This window comes from Musa acuminata, chromosome BXJ2-3, assembly GCF_036884655.1.
Source record: "Musa acuminata AAA Group cultivar baxijiao chromosome BXJ2-3, Cavendish_Baxijiao_AAA, whole genome shotgun sequence".
Classification (NCBI taxonomy): domain Eukaryota; kingdom Viridiplantae; phylum Streptophyta; class Magnoliopsida; order Zingiberales; family Musaceae; genus Musa; species Musa acuminata.
In genome coordinates this window covers 3,669,629-3,690,378 of record NC_088340.1, presented here as the reverse complement: position 1 = coordinate 3,690,378, position 20,750 = coordinate 3,669,629, and the positions used below count along the sequence as shown (strand labels likewise).

Sequence of the window (20,750 nt, the reverse complement as noted above, 5' to 3'; positions counted from 1 at the left end):
TGCTTGGAACATGCGGCCCATGTGGGCCAGCGGTCGAGCGCCTTGCACGTGGGCTGAGCCTGGTCAGACATATTGCAGCCAGCCCTTCACACTACGCGGAACGTGCAGCGCACATGACCCAAGGTGGTCCTGTGACTTGGTCAATGGTTGACCCGAGCCTTTTAACCCCGGTTACAATGCGCCCCATGTACTTACTCCCTTTGGCCCGGTCTGAGCTTTGGAGATCAACCAAACCAGCTTCATTGGATCGAGTCAAGGAGATCTCCGATGAATCTTGATTGGTTCAAACTTATTTGACCTAGCAAAAAAGATATGACATGTTATTGATGCATTATTCTTATTTGGGTAACATATTATTTTCACTTGCTAACATTTGATCGACAATCTATTTTTACTTAACTAACATATAAAGACAAACGCAAGAGTTCTGGTATCGACGAGGACATCAACTTAGCATTATCGAGTCGATTATATAGTTCTAACAACAAAGTAGACTTGACAAAATGTTACTATGTCCTATACATATGATTTCATGATTAAACATTCCTAATAATTACCATAACATTAATGATTATTTTTTATATTATAAAAACACTTTCCAAATGCATTCTTACTTGATTGAATATAATTACTTTGATGATCTTCAAATTATTACTAACTTAAACATCATAGGCTTGAAATTATTACTAACCTTCTGACACGAATTTGAAAGCAGATATGACAACTAGAATCTTTCACAACAGATATAAATTGGACTTATACAAGTTCAAATTAGATGAATTTAAAATGATTTAAGATAGGTTGAATTAGGTTCTACATGAGTTCGATTCTAAATTGGATCGATTCAACTATGATTCGTGTCGATTTAGGATTGAGTAGGGTTGATCGGTGCATCACAAACCCGATCATTAACACGAGATAATGCTGAAGACTTAGTTCACAAACGTCTAGTACTGTTCAGTCTTTACCACAGGTTCAAAGAACTTATCGTTCAGTACGAACTTTGGCACCACAATGATGATTGCAACCACAGGAAGCTGCGTCTGTATTCAGAAACCAGCAGTGAAAATGATATTATATTCATCACAATTTGGCAAATTGAAAGAATGATCTGTTTAGGTCGATAAAGATAAATGTCACATTAGGAAGGATTACATGATTAAGACTTGGCATGTTGTAAATACATTTTATATGCTGTGAACGATGGAAGCATATTATTTAGATTGAGTGCATGTACCTATGTACTTTTAGTAAGATTCAATTAATGATGATCATTAGGTGAATTATCGAGAAAACCCTCACCTGCTGAACATTATTAGGACGAATCTAAAATTTACATATGATCGATTCTCTGATTGTCTCATAATCTGACAAAGATAGGATCGATTCTCTGATTGTCTTGTCGTGAGATGTTTCAGAGATTATGATAAATAGAGAATAATCTTTGGAAACTAAGAAAAAGTCTAAGATGAGGTGTTTTCGGGAATTCGCTTCTAATCATTCTCCTAACTATATTTCTTGTTCATTCACCAAAACGCTTATATAGAAGCATTGGCAACACAATAAGGAAGACAACAGGCATCGTCATGGCGAAGTTGTTGGGCATCGTCACCCTCGTGGCAGTCGCCTCTGCTTATGCAGCCAAGTCCTTCTTCCCCGACCTGTCGCCCTTCTTCCTCTCCCTTCCTCTTCTCCTCCTCCTCCTGTTGCCGTTCGTGTTGGTCTCTGTGCCCGGCTCTAACACCCCTCCTGGCCCCGTCTCTTTCCCCATCTTCGGCAACTGGCTCCAGGTCGGCAACGACCTCAACCACCGGAACCTGGTGGGCATGGCCAAGAAGTACGGAAATGTATTCCTGCTGCGGCTGGGCGTGCGGAACCTGGTGGTGGTGTCCGACCCGAAGCTAGCCGCCGAGGTGCTCCACACTCAGGGGGTCGAGTTCGGCTCCCGGCCGCGCAACGTGGTGTGGGACATCTTCACCGACAACGGCAAGGACATGGTGTTCACGGAGTACGGCGACCACTGGCGCAAGATGCGTCGGGTCATGACGCTCCCCTTCTTCACCAACAAGGTGGTGCAGCAGTACCGGGAGATGTGGGAGGAGGAGATGGACATGGTGGTGCGCGACCTCAGGGGGGACCGAGTGGCACAAACGGAGGGGGTGGTCGTCCGCCGCCGCCTGCAGCTGATGCTCTACAACGTCATGTATCGGATGATGTTCGACGCCCGGTTCGAGTCGATGTCCGACCCACTGTTCCAGCAGGCGACGTGGTTCAACTCCGAGAGGAGCCGCTTGGCTCAGAGCTTCGAGTACAACTACGGCGACTTCATCCCCATCCTGCGGCCCTTCCTGAGAGGCTACTTGAACAAGTGCAGGGACTTACAGAGACGAAGGCTGGCCTTCTACAACGACAACTACGTAGAGAAACGAAGGTAGACATAGCTACACATCATTTTCTTGGATCACCACCGCACACCAATGTCTAATTCCCGCGGGTCTCATCCGCCTACAGAATACTGATGGCCGCAAGAGACGGGAAAAGGCTGAGGTGCGCCATGGACTACATACTGGAGGCCGAGATGAACGGAGAAATCACCTCAGACAACGTGATCTACATCGTGGAGAACATCAACGTTGCAGGTAAACGATGACTCTGGAATCATTTGCATCGAGACTTGATAGGCATAACGAGAGGCTAATGTTGCGCATGCTACAGCCATAGAGACGACCTTGTGGTCGATGGAGTGGGCGATCGCAGAACTGGTGAACCATCCCAACGTCCAGCAAAGGCTCAGAAAGGAGCTGTGGGATGTGCTCGGAGATGAACCCTTGATGGAAACCAACCTACAGAGACTACCGTACCTGCAAGCGGTCGCCAAGGAGACACTCCGGCTGCACTCGCCCATACCCCTCCTCGTCCCCCACATGAACCTCGAGGAAGCCAAGCTCGGGGGATACGACATCCCCAAGAGAACCAAGGTGATAGTGAACGCGTGGTGGCTGGGGAACAACCCGGAATGGTGGCACAAGCCCGAGGAGTTCCGGCCGGAGAGGTTCTTGGACGAGGAGAAGGAGGTGGAAGCACTGGTGGGCGGCAAGGTGGACTTCAGATTCCTCCCCTTCGGCGTCGGCCGGCGAAGCTGCCCCGGGATCATAGTGGCGCTGCCGCTGCTCTCTCTCATCGTCGGGAAGCTGGTGAAGGACTTCGAGATGGTGCCGCCGCCGGGGGTGGACAAGATCGACGTGACAGAGAAGGGAGGGCAGTTCAGCTTACAGATCGTCAACCACTCCACCATCGCCTTCCATCCGATCGCACCATGAGAGACGAAGTCGTAGGAATTGTTGAGACTTGAGATCAATTGGCCTAAGCAATAAAGTACATACTGTAGTGGTTCGGTTACAAAGTTGAAATTGATGCATGAATGTACTGTAAATGATGTAGAAAGGCCTTTCTTTTTATTTTTTTTTTTCTCTTTTACAAGGACAAGAAACTCTATACCAATTCAAACGTATACTAAATTCGTTAATTCAGGAACAAATTCCTCTTATCAAAACAACTATTTCTCCAAGGAGATTTTTATTAGCAACCTATGTTTATTATTTATAACCTCATTTTTATTTTTTTTAATATTTTAAAAAATATCTCTTTCCGAACGGATGTAAAGATTTTTTTTTTTTCCTTCTTCCCCTTTGGGCGATAAGGTATAAGCGACGAGCAACGTTTTCCTCTTTGATGTTAATCGTTAAGTGTGAATGACATGATGCGATGAACTATGGTATCGAGCGACATCGAACATTAGAACGGTGTTGACCAACATTAATGGGATTGCCAATATTCACTCTAGCAAAACAACTACTCAATTTACATGCTCTATTTTACATATTGGAAAAAAAAACCTAATAAATTTGAGATTGACTTTTGAGGTTGAGTTCTCTAGCTCAAATTTTTTATCAAGTATTTTGGAGCAATTTAGAAGCTCAAATGTTAAAAAATATTACATAGATCTAAGATATTCGTGCAAACATGAAAAAAATGGTCAAAAAAAAAAAAAAAAAACACAATTCATAAAAATATCAAAAGAATTTTCTAAAATAGAAAACCAATGTCATATATTCGTCTGAGTCCAATTCAAACTTTTTCTAAAAATTTTAGATCATTTACATAGTCATTCAATGAGGTGCATTATCTCTTTGGATTTTGTGCAAGAACAATGCATCTTATATTATGAAATATTTTCTATAGCTGAATACAGCATCTATGTGATGCACTATTAATAATAGGAAATTCTTTTGAATAGTGCATCTATGCGATGCACTATTGTTGACCTATTTAGAAGCTCAATTATGAAAAAATATTGCATTGATGCATTATATTTTTCATAATAAATTAAAAAAAGAAGAAAAATAGAAAATTGATACATTGTTCAAATGCTCAAAAATCTATAAAAATTTCAAAAAAATTCTCTCATTTGGAAAACCAATGACACATATCCATAAGTGTCACATGTAAAGTTTTCTAAGAATTTAAGATCATTTTAAATAGTGTATCCATGTGATATACTATTTTTAAAATTTTCTCAATAATAGTGCATCACCTATTAGGAAAATTTTTCTTTAGACCAAATTTTATACATATATTGTAGGCCTCTTTGGAAGCTCAAATATGAAGAAAAAAATATTACATAAATAAATTATAATTATTATTTAAAAAAATAAGGCAAAAATAGAATAATGTTCAAGAATTTTTTTAAAGAATACTTAAAATATTGATAGTAAAACAATAAGTTTTCATAATACTGTTTAAAATAATAAACATCAATATGACTCTAGAAACCTAGATATATAATAAACCAAAAATTTAAATTTCCTAACAAATATTTTTACTGAAATTGAGACATACTTAAAATAAAATATTAAAGCTTTGTCGCCAATAATTGGTTACAGTTGTAGTTTTGGAACCCTACCAAAAAAAAAACTAAAACTCTAGAACTCTCATTATAATAATTATAAAATAGAAGCTCAATAGACTTGGTGCCATGAACAACATAAATCAACACTCCTAAGTATAATGAAACTTGACTTTAAACATAATGATGCACGAAATCAAAATACTTTAAGACTATAGAGTATATTGCTACAACAACAATCGAATATGTAATAGCCAGAGATAAAAAAGATCGTATAGGTCACATCAATTAGTAAATGTAAAATAGAGATTATATAGTATTCGATAACAAATTGATTCTAGTTAAACTAGTTTTTAAATTTAATTTAATCGTATGTGAACACAAATAATTTTAAAAAATTAACATTATTTTAAAAAAAAGTAGACATGCTGTCAAGGTAATTTTTAAAGTAGGGGGTGCTTTGTGAGAAAAAGATAAATTATGAATTTTTGAGTATATATATGTGTGTATATGTATATATATGTATGTGTATATATATATATATATATATATATATATATATATATATATATACATATACATATATGTATACATATATATATATATATGTATACATATATATATATATGTATACATATATATATATATGTATATATATATACATATATATATATATATTTATATATATTTATATATGTGGACAAAATAAGTTTTCTTTGGACTTATAAACCCTATACCGAAAGTCTCGATGCTCGTTATCGCACGTGATCCTTTTCCATCGTGATTCACGCCTGCCTCGTGATTCGTAAATCTCGAGTGAAAATTGAAAGGGGCGAGTATGTCATTTCACGTGACCATGTGCATGCATGCGTTTCGTTCATCCGAAGGGCCCCGCTCCCCCGGGGGAGATTCGTCGAACCTGCCCGGGAACTCGTCCCGGTGCATAGACAACGGGCATGCGGTCGCCAAAGCGGGAAGTGTCATCGAAACTGAAACCGAGACTTACCTACATCCTCGGGCCCAGGACGAATCGAACACTTTGTCGTGTTCAACGAACGTAGACGCGTCCTCACCCGATTCGGACAGTCCTCAATTTTCGTGCCCGTCGTCAAGCACGAAAAAATCAGCGTCCGGCTCACTGCTACGGACAGTCGTCGTCTTGCGCCGCACGTGACTCCTGCACCGGTTTATCTTCGCGTCACGTGGACGCTGATCTCGCCGCCGTTTATGAACTCCTAAATCGATCCCATGGGACCACAGAGTTTGCTTCCTATCACAAGCGCCGATCTCAGATCAAACTTGTCCGATCCCATTCGACTCATCCATTGGTTGTTCATGACATCGATATGACGGGTCGTTATTTGCTCTGTAACGGATCTGATAAAACGCGAGTCGCAATGAGGCCATTTTGGTCATTTGAGTGGCCAGCGAGCGCGATTCCGTAAGTCAAGCATGGGATGGATGTCTTATCATGTCACATGATTTCCATCCCCCTTCGTATGTGACCATCCGCTTATAAATACCAACGCACCGTCGTCCTCCTTCGAACCCAAAGAAACGGCGAGAACGAAGAAGGGGGAGCGGAGAGAGAGAGAGGGAGAGAGCCAATAACCCACTTGGAGAGCAAAATCTAGGGTTTCAATCTGCCAGAACCCGTAGGCTCTCGAAACCTCGCCTCGCCTCCAATCCTCATCCTACGAGCCCTCCTGAGGCGCCCCTGTTCCTCTCCGTGTGGTTTCAGCACGCGTCGGGATACCGTCTGTGGTGAGAAGCTGCACCAATCTTGGGTCATTTTCTCTTTCCGAATCGATTCTTGGTGTTCCAAGAAGCTGTTCGCCATTTTCTTTTCCAGGAAAGTTTCGATTTCTATCTTTCTTTTCGGTGGTAAAGATAGATAGATAGATAGATAGAGAGAGAGAGAGGGAGAGAGAGAGAGAGATGAGTGTAGAAGAGGCAGATGAACTAAATCTAGATCTTCTATTCAATCTTCTCCCCTGTCTGTCTACTGCCATCGGAGAAGGTTTTGTCTTCCATGGCGGAGACCATCCAATATTCCTACTCTTAATCAAATTCCATACTAGAAGAAGACCAATTTCACTCTTGGCTTTAGTTTCAGCTTTAACATTTATTTCTTAGATGAGTTTCTTGATCGGCTGCCTTGCTCAGTCTATAACCCAAATGTATCTTGATTTTTTTTCCCGACGTGAATTATGTAGCTAATTTGGAAATATATTTCCACGAGTTTCTTGGTCTCCCCTTAGAATCCATTGCTTCCTTGTTCGTAATCAATTGCGATTTGAGTTTCTTGGTCTCCCCTTTTTTTCTTCTTCTTCTTGTCAACTGTAAATTATTAATATGGAGCAACTACTTGATAGATTTCTAATATTTCTGTATGTATTATGGTCACAGTATAATTGATGCAGATCTATGCTCCTCAATTTTTCTTATGGATAGTGTATTAATGGCTGTCGTTTCTATTCGTAGGTAAGAGAAGATGGTGCTCTGGGTATTTGGATATGGGTCATTGATCTGGAACCCTGGATTTGACTTTGATGAGAAAATTATAGGCTTCATCAAGGACTATAGGCGTGTGTTTGATCTTGGTAAGCTCTTCTTCTTTTGAATGGAATAACCAGATTGGAATCTGTGGAAGACTAAGAGAATTGATTCATTTGCTGCAGCTTGCATAGATCATAGAGGAACACCAGAAAATCCAGCTAGAACTTGCACATTGGAGGCCAAGAAAGGAGCAATCTGCGTAAGTTCATCTCTCAAACGATTTTTGTTATTACAAACACAGAAATTATTAGACGAGCATTGTTTCTTCCGACAAACAGAGGATATAAACGAAACTGAAAAGAAAAGAACAGTTTCAGATGATTACCTGTGCATCTTTGATGCTAAATGAAACTCCTCCTCGCATAATCGGCATAATCCTTCCTGCTTTACTTCTCTGTCTTCTCATTTCCAACAAGATCTTGGATTTTAACAGTGGGGCGCTGCATATTGCGTTAAAGGAGGCGCAGAAAAGGAAAGAGAAGCAATGAAGGTTAGATCAGATTCTGGTGCTAGCATTCTGAATGAAGGTTCAATACTCTGTAACTGAGCTGCGTGAGCATCTTGTTGCACATTTCATTTCAGTATTTGGAGAGAAGAGAATGCGAGTACGACACTAAAGCATCCGTGGACTTTTTCAAGGTGAAGTCTCTTGGTTTTTTTGTCTGTCTTGGCTCTTTCCCATCTCTTCATCCCTGTCGTTTGCCTCAACTGGATTTGTGTCACATGTATGATTCAGGAGGAGGGGGGTCCTCATCAGCCAACTGTTACAGGAGTACTCGTGTAAGCAGCTCACTCACCGTCCTCTTCTTCTTTGAAACCTACTCTGAGGTCCGTCCAGTCTTTTGATCTTTTCCTACTGATTGCGCTGCAGTTTCGTATCTACGCCTGACAAAGAAGCCAACAGCTACTATCTAGGTCCAGCTCCTCTCCAGGATATGGCTAGGTGAGAGACCGAGGATGTGCTAATGCAATCTCGATCTTCTTCTTCTCCATATTATTATTAACCTGGTCTTCTTAGAGACTGCAGGCAGATTGCTACTGCACGTGGTCCGTGTGGCAACAACAGAGACTACCTGTTCCGACTGGAGAAGGCATTGTTCGACATAGGTATGTTTCGGTTTTCATTGCTCTTCTTGCTAGGTGATGTGGTTGCTGATGGTGAGGGAGATTGTAATGCATGCAGGCCACGAAGATGACATGGTGATCGAGTTGGCAGATGAGGTGAGGAAGGTGCTTGTTCTGCTGCAAGAGAAGGCAGCTGCTCCGCCAGTATCCCCGCTCCCTCTCGTGTACCTCTCGCCCCTCAAAGAGACCGCGGTCGTGGATTCGAGATGAAATGGCACCTCTCTCTCTCTCTCTTCTCTCGTCAATCACTCGCCAACTCCCCCCCCCCCATCAGAGACTAATTGCTTTATTTTCATTCGAATGTAGCCTTTAGCAACATTCTTAAACAATTCTCATTATGCAAAAAAAGGATGACGGTATATTTAATCTGCTTCGTTCGATTTGGTTGAATTTGGTGGAATGTCTGACATGCCAAATCTTTTGTAACGTTCGGTCAAGATTTCTTTTCCCTAAATAAATATTTTAATTAATTTGTTCTCCCTAAAGAAATAAAATGCCACAGTATGTTTTCAGTTGAATATAACAAAATGGAAGAGGAAGTCCATTCGCATACAAGAGGCTTTGGATAGACAAAGATTAGATTCAAAAGGTATATGTCAGAAATTAGTTTATAAACCCAACCACCACCACTCCCCTCCCAAAAAAAAAAAATCATGTTTGTCAAATCTCCATTTGGATGGTGTACAAAAACAAATTAAGGGGGGGAGAGGCCAGGCGGGCTATACGGTAGGAAAGACTACAACTATTCAATTGATGGTAGACACGCCTTACATGATACAGATTCCAATTCTCACAAGTACAAGGAGTTAGCGAACATTATACCTCGTCGTAGGCTCTCACTTCCCGCTTCAAACTTCTTTTCTAGATCAACCTCTCCAACAGCATGAGCAGCAGCACGCAACTGGAACGACCATAAGTGCAGGAAATTAACTAAGCATAATCGGGTAGCAGCAATTCTCTGGCCAAAATAATGCACCAGAGGAATCAACTTAAGACAATACAGGTCGCTACATTATAAGGAATTCAGACGGCACTTCGAACCTGCAGCAGCTTTCATTGTTCTACTCAAAGAACGAGATGAAGCTGCAACGAACAAGTTGTGAAACTATATATCCTCGTATGTGTCATGTTGTGAAACTGTCTAAATGCGTCTCTATGTTGAGATTGAAAAGCTTAGACAAACATGTACAGGCATATGCTGATGTACATGCCAGTTATCATGCCCATTCAACTCCTTTTGACATCACAAGGCCTTAACCAGCTATTGCTTGCGTAAGATAAATCTATTCTATATGCTAATTCTAAGATTCTAAATTTCTTGGCAGATCTTAGGCTCAGATGACAGCTAAGCCACAATAGTCCTCATGCATTTGATTAAACAACCACCCAAGATTTGGTCAAAACTTGGTCCATACTCCACATCCTTGTGAGACATCTTGCAAAAGAAATCATGCCATTGCAAGATGTGGGCCACGTCTATCCTCATTTAATAATTAGTGTTCCACTTGGTCCGTCGCTAAGTGCAATGTTTGATATTGCAGGCCTCATTTAGAACTCCTTCTAGTCTCAATAAAGGGCCAAAAAATAAAAAAAGAACATCTTACATCTCACTTAGCCTCATAAGAAGACCAAAGAAAAAACCCATATCTCAAGAAGGAAGGAGAAAAATAACAAAAACATTACAAGAAGCATCATAAACCAGAAGAAAAGGTAGGTGGATGCATCCAATTTTACCTGATTCAAAAATTCATCCAATCGTCTGGCAAGCCGTATTATACTCCCTTCAAAAATATCAGTCATCTCAATTACCTCAGCAAATGATGCACCCTGCATGGAAAACAAACTATGAACAGAAAGCTATTGAACTCGTTATACTCAAGCAAATAAGCAGCAATCTATCAAGGAAAAGCAAGATACTGTTAACATGTGCCTTTCTGCAAAAAGCTTCCTATCCTTTGAACAATCTTTCTTCAAGATGACAATTTGATATATATCATTATTCATGCAAACCAAAGCTAGATTGAACAAGAGACCATAGTACACTAAACACATATTTGATCAGACAAAAGATGGAAAAAGAAAACTGACATCAATAAGAAATGAGAAAAGTAATGTCATCAATCAGTACCTTTTTTAATCAGACATTAAAAAAAGACAAGCGCTAACCTTTGACCAACAATATATTACATCCATCAAATATGGCCGAGAAGTTGATTCCACATACTCCTCCACATTTATGTCCAATTTGCATTCTCGTTGTATCTGCAATTGCATCATGCATTTCATTAATGCAAAACATCTAGTTTTCTATTTATATAGATGGGAAAGCATAAGGTTCACAAACCTGTGCAATTCTTCGAGCACTATCCTGAAGTTGTTGTAGAGGCTTTGTCAGTTCATTCCTTAAATGTATTTGTTCATTGGATTTATCACAAGGAATGAAACAACTTGCGAGGGCAGCTACTTGGTGGTGATCAAGATCATTAAATGTACCTATTCAAACACTCCTTAGGGTAAGACAGTTTCAATGAAAGAGTAACCAAACTTACTAACCGAAGGCGCACCATTAAACATCAACTCAGTGACCAGAAGTTCATCCCCAGTGTCTATCAAACAGGCAGCACGCCCTTTTAATTGGAGGACACCATCAGCATCAATATGACCAAGCATCTTCAGAACTCGAGAACGATTTTTCAGCTCATCACGAAATTTTTGCAACTAATATCAATGTTAAAAAAAAAGAATCTTAGATATATACTTTGGCCAATAATCTCATTACTATAACATACACTAATTATTAGAAAGGTCACTTGATCCTACAAAGACCTTGTTCAGAAGAAAAAATTGCTGCTACAACAAGAGAGCAAAGTCACTATAATTGCATGAGGTGTTCAACGAGATCACAGCACAAGATTCAAGACTTCGACAATTGTGGAAAATAAGGTTTGTTGAAGTTTGGACAGACACCCAGCTGCAATTAGAACAGGGCTAAATTTTGCTGCTGTTGAGATTTTTGACACTTGATTAGAGAACACATAAGAAAAATGTGGGACATTTGGCATTCCTCATCAGCTGCCAAACAAGTCTTCTGATGACTAACTACATTTTCAAGTTTAATTTAAAAGAGTTACAGACTAAGCCACAAGGTAAAAGTGATTTCTTACTGGAATTATATCCTGAAATCAAATAGGACTGGTTCCCTCTCATTTCTTGAGACTTTGTTTAGTAGGGTATTGTGTTCTATTTTAGGTAATGGTTTGCTTCCAAAGAGACTGTTATAGTAGGCTGCTTTCAGTTTATTAGGATTGTGAACGTAAAATTATTTAATGTGCTCCATACAGGAGTATTTGGATTCCTGATTTACCCTTCTTTGGAAAATCTTTGAGCAAGATATTTGTTTCTCATGTATAACTCCAAGAAAGTGCAAGGCTTCCAAACCTTGGCATTAGGTCAATATCGACTTACTTTTCTTTTGCTTTTTCCAAATAATTCATAAGACTGGCCTACTAGATCATTTTTGCAATCACAGTCTTCTACTTGACGTCCATATTTACCTTGCTCAAATGTTTTCTGCCAAACATACCTGTGCTTCTCCCTCAGCATCTTAAATTAAAACTATTTTTTTTTAATTATCAAAATACCACAAATGTAGCACATCAGTGAAAGCCCTAAACTCTACCACCTGTCTCTTCTCTCCTGGCCAACTTAATACTTGCCTAAAGAAAAATAAGGCTAAGACTAACCAAGTAAATTTTATCATCTCATTGGATGTGACATGAGAAAAACCATGATTGTGCTCAAGCAATATAAATGCACCCAAACATGGACATAAGATCACCCTGAGAAAAGATTACATTACAAAGTGTACATAAGCCCAAGAATTTCTTACTTGCGAGTCACGCATTTTTGACTTAATGTGCTGGATTTCATGATTCACCTCAGCTTTTCTTTGGTACCACTTGAACTGCTGTTCACTTTGACCAGACTGTAACCAAATAACAGAACATGAATTCACATTCAGATAAATCCCACAAAACTGAGACAAAATGTTGAAACAGAAGGAAGTAAAATAATACCTTATGCAGCGGATGAGCAAATATTTTCTGCTCAATTTCTTCAATTTGATTAACCAAGTTAACAAATTCAGGATCCTTGATGCCCATATCCTGCCAAAAATGCCAAAGAAACAAAACAGAAGGACTCACAGGAATCAGCGATGTAAAGATCAAGGATACTTGTTTATAAGCATTATTAAATAGTAAATCAGAAAGACAAAAGGCAGTGCAGAAGGACAAGAACTGTCATTTCCTAGCACTATATAAAGGAAAATGATGTATCCCAAAGCTCTGCCGAAAACTTTATCATTTATGCGGTGTCTCAAACCTCCATTTGAATCTTTCTCTTATGATGTGGTTCTCTCATGAATTTTATCTGTGAACCCCACAAGTCAGGTGTGAGACAGACGCATAGGATGAGTTTTCAGAAGAATTTTGATACATGGATCTAGGCTCAGATATAAAGGGAAAAAAATTCTTTCCCTTTTAACCTTCTTCCAAAGATGCTCCCTCGCAATTCCATTGCCCAGCACTAAAATACACATGTTTTTTTAGTCCCATTCTCAGCCACAAAAACCTAATAAATTAATAAATATGAACCTTCACATAGGTTATATTACTAATTTCTTTCTTTTAAAGTTGTATTCCAACTTTTTTTTTCTTTTTTAAATAACAAATTGAGTATGATTTAGATGATTCTTCTACATATATTTATTATATCACTTGGCCTAAAATTAGACTAATTACATATTACCCCCTATAATTAGTTACCTTTAGCATATCAGTCCCTACACTATCAAAAATTATATTGAGATCCATATACTTACGAAAATAAAACATTTAGCCTTGTTTATAGTTTATACTCATGCCGACGACTCTACTGACGAAACTACCGCACGTTCTTAGTGATAAATCTAAGTGAGGCAGAGTCAGTACGTGCTCAGTAGTAAACCCTACGATATTTCCATCAACAGAGTTGACGACATGAGGAGAAACGAGATTAAATATTTCACTTTTATAAGTATAGGGACCGGGAAGCTAAAGATAATTAATTACAGGGGATAATATGTAATTAGCCCCTAAAATTGGCACACAAGTACAGCAGCACTTTCCAACAAAATTGACCTCTAGGTGTGTCTACTACTCTTCTTTTTCCACCTGTCAAATGCACTGATCCAATATAAAAGATTGTCTATTAAAATATTGTACACACACCACTTTGAACCTCAAAAAGAGATCTACTCTCTGTTTAACACAATTAGCAGATGCTGTGTTGACAGCCCTTTTATTTGTCTCCATCACAAAAACTTTCAAGGAATATAAAAATTTGCGATACTTAATATGAGATGAACTTTAAATACATGAGCTGTGTGACAAAATTTATGACTGAACATCATTTTTACTAACATATCTTTCTTTAATTAAGAATTATTGTATGATGTCTCCATATGATAAGTATGTCTCTCTTTAAAGATAAATATGATTTATACTTGACAATGTTTACATAGCCAACACTTATTGAAATTTTCTAATATATTTTGGCAAAAGACTACCTACAAATTGGCCTTGCATGCTGAACAAAAATATCATACCTATAGCCAATCTTTAAGAAATTAAAATAGGAGATGCTTAAGCATGGACAAGAATAATGACAGGAGAAAAATAAAAAATTGAAAATATACTTTCACTGGATGCAGCTTTGGTAGTCCTTGTGGATATCGATTTCCTAGCTCTTGAACAGCAAGAAGTACATTTTGCCTTGCTTCTGCTGGTCGGAGGTCAGAAGGAATTGCAATTCTGATACTACTGAGACCAGAGATCAGAGGCAATGGTACAGGAACCTACAGATAGTTTGCAATATCATCAGCCAAACCATGGATTTTAAGTATCTTCAACTTCATGAACTACTTGAGCTACCAAGCTAAGAATATGAACAGGCACCAATAAAATTGTTATCCCACGAGCTTCAACTCACCACGTGCATCTCACCCTTTTCCCCTGGACGCGGCGGACATGGCTTTGGACGCGAGCCATTTTCACTTAAACCAGGAGAGCAGTGCAGCAAAGTGTCCACAATATAAGCACTACTACCACGAGCAGACACCAAAGCGGGAGGCAAAGTGCTTGACGCTGTGGGAGGTTTTTTCACCACATTTACCACCACTCCCCAACCCCAATCCGTTCCACCATCTCGTACTTTAACCTGCAGGAAAAGACAAATTGAAGTTTCAACTAACTGCCTAAGAATACTACTTCAAAGTGATATACTTCTTTAAAAATCCAAAAGAAGGCAATAAACATCTGGTAGAATAAAAAAAAAATGGCTAGAGTTTGGTTAACATGATAGAAACTGCAACTTACCAGCCTACCAGGTACCAAGTACATCAGAACCTTTTCAGGTCTGGTGATCTCAGACATAATTTTCTTTTCAAGTTGAGCTACCTCAAGTCCCAGCTTGTGATACTCAGCAAGTTCAGCCTAATGATGCAAAAAATAATAATAAATAGTAACTTCACATGGAGAAGAAAATGACAATGCTTTCCCTTGTGCTAAATTACCTCTCCAGAAGAATCTAGCACAGCAGCTTCCTGTTCCAATTTTGAGATCTTTTGTCCCATATCTGGTAATGCCTGAATCAAGTAACCAAATTACTCAACCAAAATGATAGTGCAAGATAAAATACAATATGCATGAAATTATAAAGGGTTAACCTTCTCATACTGAAACTGGTGGAATGAATTTTTAATGACATGCTCAGCAGTAAATTGACCTTCCGCACGGCTCATTAAATTCAGAATTGAATAATAGCTCAATCTGAAAGTACTGACCAATGGAGCAGGTTTACCTAAAACCATGTCCTTGAGTATGTTCATTTCCATCTGAAGAAAAACAAAAGTGTGCATCAGAATGCTTAAGAGAACTCCAATTTTTTTTAAAAAAAAAGCACTAAAATGAATCATCAGGATGCCTAAGGACGCTTGTTGGAAGTAGTGATTGTTAATAGTCTACCCACAACAGAAAAGCATTCAACAGTTAAAAGTCAAAAAAATTTGACCAAGTGACCAACATTTATAAAAATGGCATAAGGCATTGAACATCATATTCAACCTCATCCATTTGCTTACCACCTGTAATCCTGTTAGATGTTATTAAGTAAATTTACAATAAGTTGTTCATAATGCAAAGATCACAATTTCTTGCAGATGAAAGCAATGGTTATGTGTTGCATTGCTATTCAGTATTCATGCTCTATAAAACAGTAGACTGGGATTAATAAATTGGTAAATGCATTTAACTCTTTGCAGGATAAAAATACCAGATGAATTTTTATCGTCTGACATGATTGATGCAAAAACTATTCAGATGTCCATCTGGTATTGTACTTGTGAATCCAGACTTCCACTAAGTGCTTTTAAGCAGAGTTTTTATGAGACCACTTGTCTAACAAAAATTATGTTTAATCACTTTTATTTATCTTTCAGTTTCTCCAGCTATAATTTAAATTATTATAGGATAATATCTGATGAAGTTGCTTAAAACATCTTTACCTTTTCATCAATCATTATCACACATATACCACGTTCATCTTTGCCGCGACGTCCAGCTCTTCCACTCATCTTTCGAAGCAAAAAAAAAACATAAAGAAATAATCAATAATTCCACAATAGAAATTCTAGCAATAAGATAATGAATTACAATGACACCCTTCATGATGTTGAGAATATTTTAACTTCTTTTTCCAGGCATTTATGCTTCTTATTCCTTTTTAATTTGGTTCCATATAAAACATGAATGTGAAAGTTATGTTACCTGTATATACTCGCCAGATCCAATGTACCGATTACTATCACCATCCCATTTCTTAACAGATGTAAAGACAACTGTTTTTGCTGGCATATTCAATCCCATGGCAAACTGCGAAGTAAAAATAAGCACATAAGATAAACCAAAAACTAACTTCAACATAATAAAAAATAAAAGATACAGCTTTTATATGAAACTACATCTCTAAGCAAGGTGAAGCAGAACTCTACACCAAATGGGATTTTTTTAAAATAGTAATATATATGTGGGACCTATCTTTACAGATTAAAATCTGAACCTCTACTTCTTAAAAGTGTCCATTTAAAAAGAAAAAATTAACAAAATTAAAATAAATATGAAATGTTGACATAAAACATACAGTTTCAGTAGCAAAAAGGGCTTTCACAAGTCCTTCCTGAAAGAGAAGCTCCACCAATTCCTTGATTATCGGAAGAAGGCCAGAATGATGCACTGCTATACCTCGTTTAAGAAGTGGCAACATCAGTTCTATAGCAGGCAATGTTCTATCTTCTTCATTCAAACAGAGGACTGCATTGCGGAAAACCTGTTCAACAGCATCTTTTTCCTCTTGGCTGTTGAAATCTAGCTTTGACATGGACATAGCATGCTGCTCGCACTCCCTTCTACTAAAGCTGAAAATAATCACTGGTTGAAACTTTCTCTCCATAATCATCTGCAGACGAAACAACATGTTAATACTAATAATTGTGAATGCACTGATAAACCATTAAATACCTCAGCATGTGATCTTTGGATGCCAAGAAGTATGAAAAGAATCATGGTTAACTTTTCGGTTGTAGGAATGCATTTTCAGAAAGAATCAGGGAGATGCTTTATGGCCTTTCAAATTAAGTTTGCTCTAAGTATGACACAGCTCCCAACATTTGCTGGATATTATGGCAGACTGACACGTGTCAAAAGCATCCATCGGGTGGGGCAGAAAAAGGTTGTGACATAAGCAGAACAATGAGTGAAACCATAAAAGATATGTGGAAGAAAATAGGGGTATAAGCACTACACTGCATGTTGCAACTCTATATGTGATATTGTGTATTCACTAAATAGTATAGTCAGCAGAATAGTAGGCTACACTATGGGAGAACAACAGCTGTGTCAATCAGTTAACGACCTCAAAATAAGTGGACTAAGCTAAAGATTGATATGCCAATTCACATGTTTTCTAGAACCTGAAACTGATCATACCATAATGGTGTCAACATATGCCATGTTGACCCATGCCGAAGGTGCAACATACAGATAGCCCAATTTAAGGACCCCCCAATATGAAATTGTGAGTAGAAGTATTGGCATGATCCCATGACACAACATGACAATCCTTGCAGTAAACATGTATAAAATGTGGAAAGAAAATAGTTTCAACATCTAATATGCCTTAGCTCCTTGCAAGCCAAATCTGCTAGCTTGGGCAATATACTCTGAATTTCTTCAATGCTAGTTTGTGCATGATAAGGATTTCTCAAAGAATTAGTCAACCAGTTCTACTATAGCAAGCTTATGATAAGTGACGAGTTATAACAGCAGAGGAAAGAATGATTAAGCTATTGCTTATCAAAACAATTAAACATATTTTGTAACACTTAATGAGCAAAACAGCAGCAAAAGGACTTCAATCTGGATAAGCTGATTTAGAATCTTTGATATAAAACAACATATAACTAATAGCATGGCCAAAAGTCAGAAATTTGATGTTCTTTTTTATATTGCCCTAAAAACGTCACCTCACCAAGAATTGCCATTTGATGGCGATAGCATCCCCATACCTTTATGGCATGGTCCACTTCCATTCTGTGCAAATCAGCATGCCCTGTGTCAATCAGAACATGCCAAATGTTGGTCTAGAGAACACTGCCAATACCATCTTGGTACAGGATATTTTGACCTGTACCATACACATTTGATAGGCACAGAAATCCTAGTATCTAGCTGGCTATATCAGTGAGTGAATGCTCAATGCTCTACCAGCAGCAATGAGATGATATGAAATTTAGTTAAACAGTTCAATGTCAGAGTTCAAAATCTGGACTTCAAGTCTCCAACTGTAGTGCAGCAGAAGCAACATCAAGCATAATATACATAAGATGCTCTAATCTTCTGTTAGTCTGACCACAGCTGTTGGCAGAGTCCTGCTAGTGAGCAATCTCACAATTGAATCAGCATGTCTTACCATGCAAAAGAATCAGAATACTTTCCAACCTAACGGTTAAAAGAAAAAAAAGTATCAAACATACAGTCTAATCTTACATCAGCCCGATTAGCAATGAACCACCTGATTCATGTGAATGTTTGACAAAAAATTTTAGCTACAAGAGTCAATATCCAAATTAAGAGTACAACACCACAAGCTGGTTGATTTTGCATTGTACATGTAGCCATCGCATGACATTTCCAAACTAATCAAACATTCAAGCCTTAATACCTAAGTCATTAACTGTTCCTCCAAATTTTAGGAAAGGTACCTTCACAATCTTGTAGATGTCAGAACCTGCAGAACCAGTCCCTCCCTTTGCAATCCTACCACTCACTTTTCCACCGCTCTTGTTTCCATCTGCCTGAGCCTTTTGCTTTGTGAAAGTCTCCTGAAGCTTCATAAAATTATCCTCTTTAAACTGCTCATTCTCATCTACAACAAGATACAAACCTGAGCCACCTATAGGAAACACATAATGTTGCAGTGGAGTCGGTCGGAAGTCAGTGTACACAACATGACACGGCTGCTTGTGCAAGTTGCATATCCACTCAGCAAACTCTGTGGCATTAGACATGGTTGCTGAAAGAAAAACCATCTTAATGGCTGGGGGCAAAAATATTATACTCTCTTCCCACACAACCCCTCTCTCCCTATCTTTCATGTAGTGAATTTCATCAAAGATAACCCAAGCTACCTCCTTTATCACTTCAGAGCCTCTGTACAGCATCCCTCTCAGAATTTCTGTCGTCATGACCAAGCAACTTGCATTTGGTGCAATTGTGACATCACCGGTCATCAACCCAACATCAGAAAACTCCTGACTCAGCTCTCTGTACTTCTGGTTGCTCAGAGCCTTTAGTGGTGAGGTGTAGATGACCCTTTGCTTATCTCTGAAGGACATCGCAATGGCATACTCAGCCACTGCGGTCTTACCTGCAGAAGTGTGTGCTGAGACTAACACAGACTCATTCCTCTCCAAGCAAGCAACTGAAACTCTTTGGAAAGGATCTAATTCAAATGGATAGGTCTTGGCCATCTGACCACCGTACACAGGGTTTGAAAGACTTCCAAAGGTGGCTTCATCCTTGGAAGAAGAATAGCCATTTGGGACAGCAACCTCATGAACACATGTACGTGACAGGTTCCTCCGCTTTGGAATGGGTTCAGCCTTCGTAGTTTCATCTGCCAACACAGAATTGTTATTGGAATCTTGCTCTGGTAGCTTCCTCTTTCCTGGAAGTACAGTTTCCTCCATCTACCGACTAGAGAAGTATGACCTACTACACCTGCCTTGCGTTAGATATCTGATGGTATTCCTCAACCAACAACCAAGAAAACCAAGAACTGCATCCCAAAAGAGGCAAAATTAATATACGAAGATTATGGTGCCCAAACCATGTTGGGACTGGAATGGAGAAAAAAAAGACTAGCAAAAACAAGTTTCTTTCCGTTCAAGAATAGTTCTGCAAACAATTATCAAGGGGCAAAAATAATAGTATCAGGAAGAACAACTTCTAAATACAATCCTATAGTCGATAAGATACAATAACATAAGCTCAAGAGTGAAGCGCGGCTGACAGTACCCCGATTCAAGAAACCTGACCTGGAGAAACGTTCGACCGAGATATTTCTCGGGGAGGGATAAAGAGGGAACAGAGATGAGGGAGATACAGCGCAAACCTGAAAGAATGATGAGCCGGTGAAGACGCTGCGGTGGCGGAAATGGAGAGGGGCGCAGTGGCGGTACAAATTTAGGGATTCGAAAACAGAAAAGAGGGGGAGCGTAGCGAGCCGGCAACGCGGGACTGAGAGAAAGAGAGAGAGAGAGAGAGAGAGAGAGGGAATTAGATTTAGGGTTGGACGCAATCGACTTTAATTAAATATTTATTTATTTATTTATTACGAGATTTAATGGGCTTTAGACATAGTAATGGGCTGAGCTCATTAAATTATATTGGGCCTCAAATTGGGCCATAACTGCTACCCGATGAGATGGGTGAGATTGTCATTTCAGCCATCTCCTAATTTGTATCAACTAAAAGATAAATATAATTAAAGAGATTTGATTGCA

General features: G+C 38.8%; 3 protein-coding genes across 5 annotated transcripts; 2 read left to right on the top strand and 1 right to left on the bottom strand.

Moving 5' to 3' along the window:
* Positions 1–1,792: 1,792 nt before the first annotated feature.
* On the top strand, positions 1,793–4,022 carry LOC135606971 (cytochrome P450 CYP73A100-like). The gene is made up of 3 exons (XM_065098371.1): positions 1,793–2,431; positions 2,512–2,639; positions 2,716–4,022. The coding sequence occupies exons 1-3, from the start codon at positions 1,827–1,829 to the stop codon at positions 3,318–3,320; spliced, it is 1,338 nt and encodes a 445-aa protein (XP_064954443.1). The 5' UTR covers positions 1,793–1,826; the 3' UTR covers positions 3,321–4,022.
* Positions 4,023–6,451: 2,429 nt separating this feature from the next.
* LOC135606970 (gamma-glutamylcyclotransferase 2-2-like) lies at positions 6,452–8,956 on the top strand. 2 transcript variants are annotated; one of them, XM_065098369.1, is made up of 9 exons: positions 6,452–6,670; positions 7,391–7,509; positions 7,588–7,664; positions 7,899–7,955; positions 8,048–8,104; positions 8,202–8,245; positions 8,337–8,408; positions 8,484–8,572; positions 8,649–8,956. In XM_065098369.1, exons 2-9 carry the CDS (start codon positions 7,401–7,403, stop codon positions 8,798–8,800), a joined length of 657 nt encoding a protein of 218 aa, XP_064954441.1. In that variant the 5' UTR covers positions 6,452–6,670; positions 7,391–7,400; the 3' UTR covers positions 8,801–8,956. The 2 variants fall into 2 exon arrangements, with proteins under 2 accessions (XP_064954441.1, XP_064954442.1); XM_065098370.1 differs by having other exon boundaries at positions 6,533–6,670; positions 8,493–8,572.
* A 194-nt stretch (positions 8,957–9,150) lies between these two features.
* LOC135606969 (DExH-box ATP-dependent RNA helicase DExH10-like) lies at positions 9,151–20,501 on the bottom strand. 2 transcript variants are annotated; one of them, XM_065098366.1, is made up of 17 exons: positions 20,360–20,501; positions 18,948–20,023; positions 16,829–17,143; positions 16,456–16,560; positions 16,194–16,262; positions 15,357–15,524; positions 15,204–15,275; positions 15,007–15,123; positions 14,621–14,848; positions 14,328–14,486; positions 12,667–12,756; positions 12,480–12,575; positions 11,155–11,308; positions 10,935–11,083; positions 10,757–10,852; positions 10,325–10,417; positions 9,151–9,548 (listed from the first exon to the last, which is right to left on the bottom strand). In XM_065098366.1, the coding sequence occupies exons 2-17, from the start codon at positions 19,932–19,934 to the stop codon at positions 9,381–9,383; spliced, it is 3,066 nt and encodes a 1,021-aa protein (XP_064954438.1). In that variant the 5' UTR covers positions 19,935–20,023; positions 20,360–20,501; the 3' UTR covers positions 9,151–9,380. The 2 variants fall into 2 exon arrangements, with proteins under 2 accessions (XP_064954438.1, XP_064954440.1); XM_065098368.1 differs by having other exon boundaries at positions 9,151–9,491.
* Between the last annotated feature and the right edge of the window lie 249 nt (positions 20,502–20,750).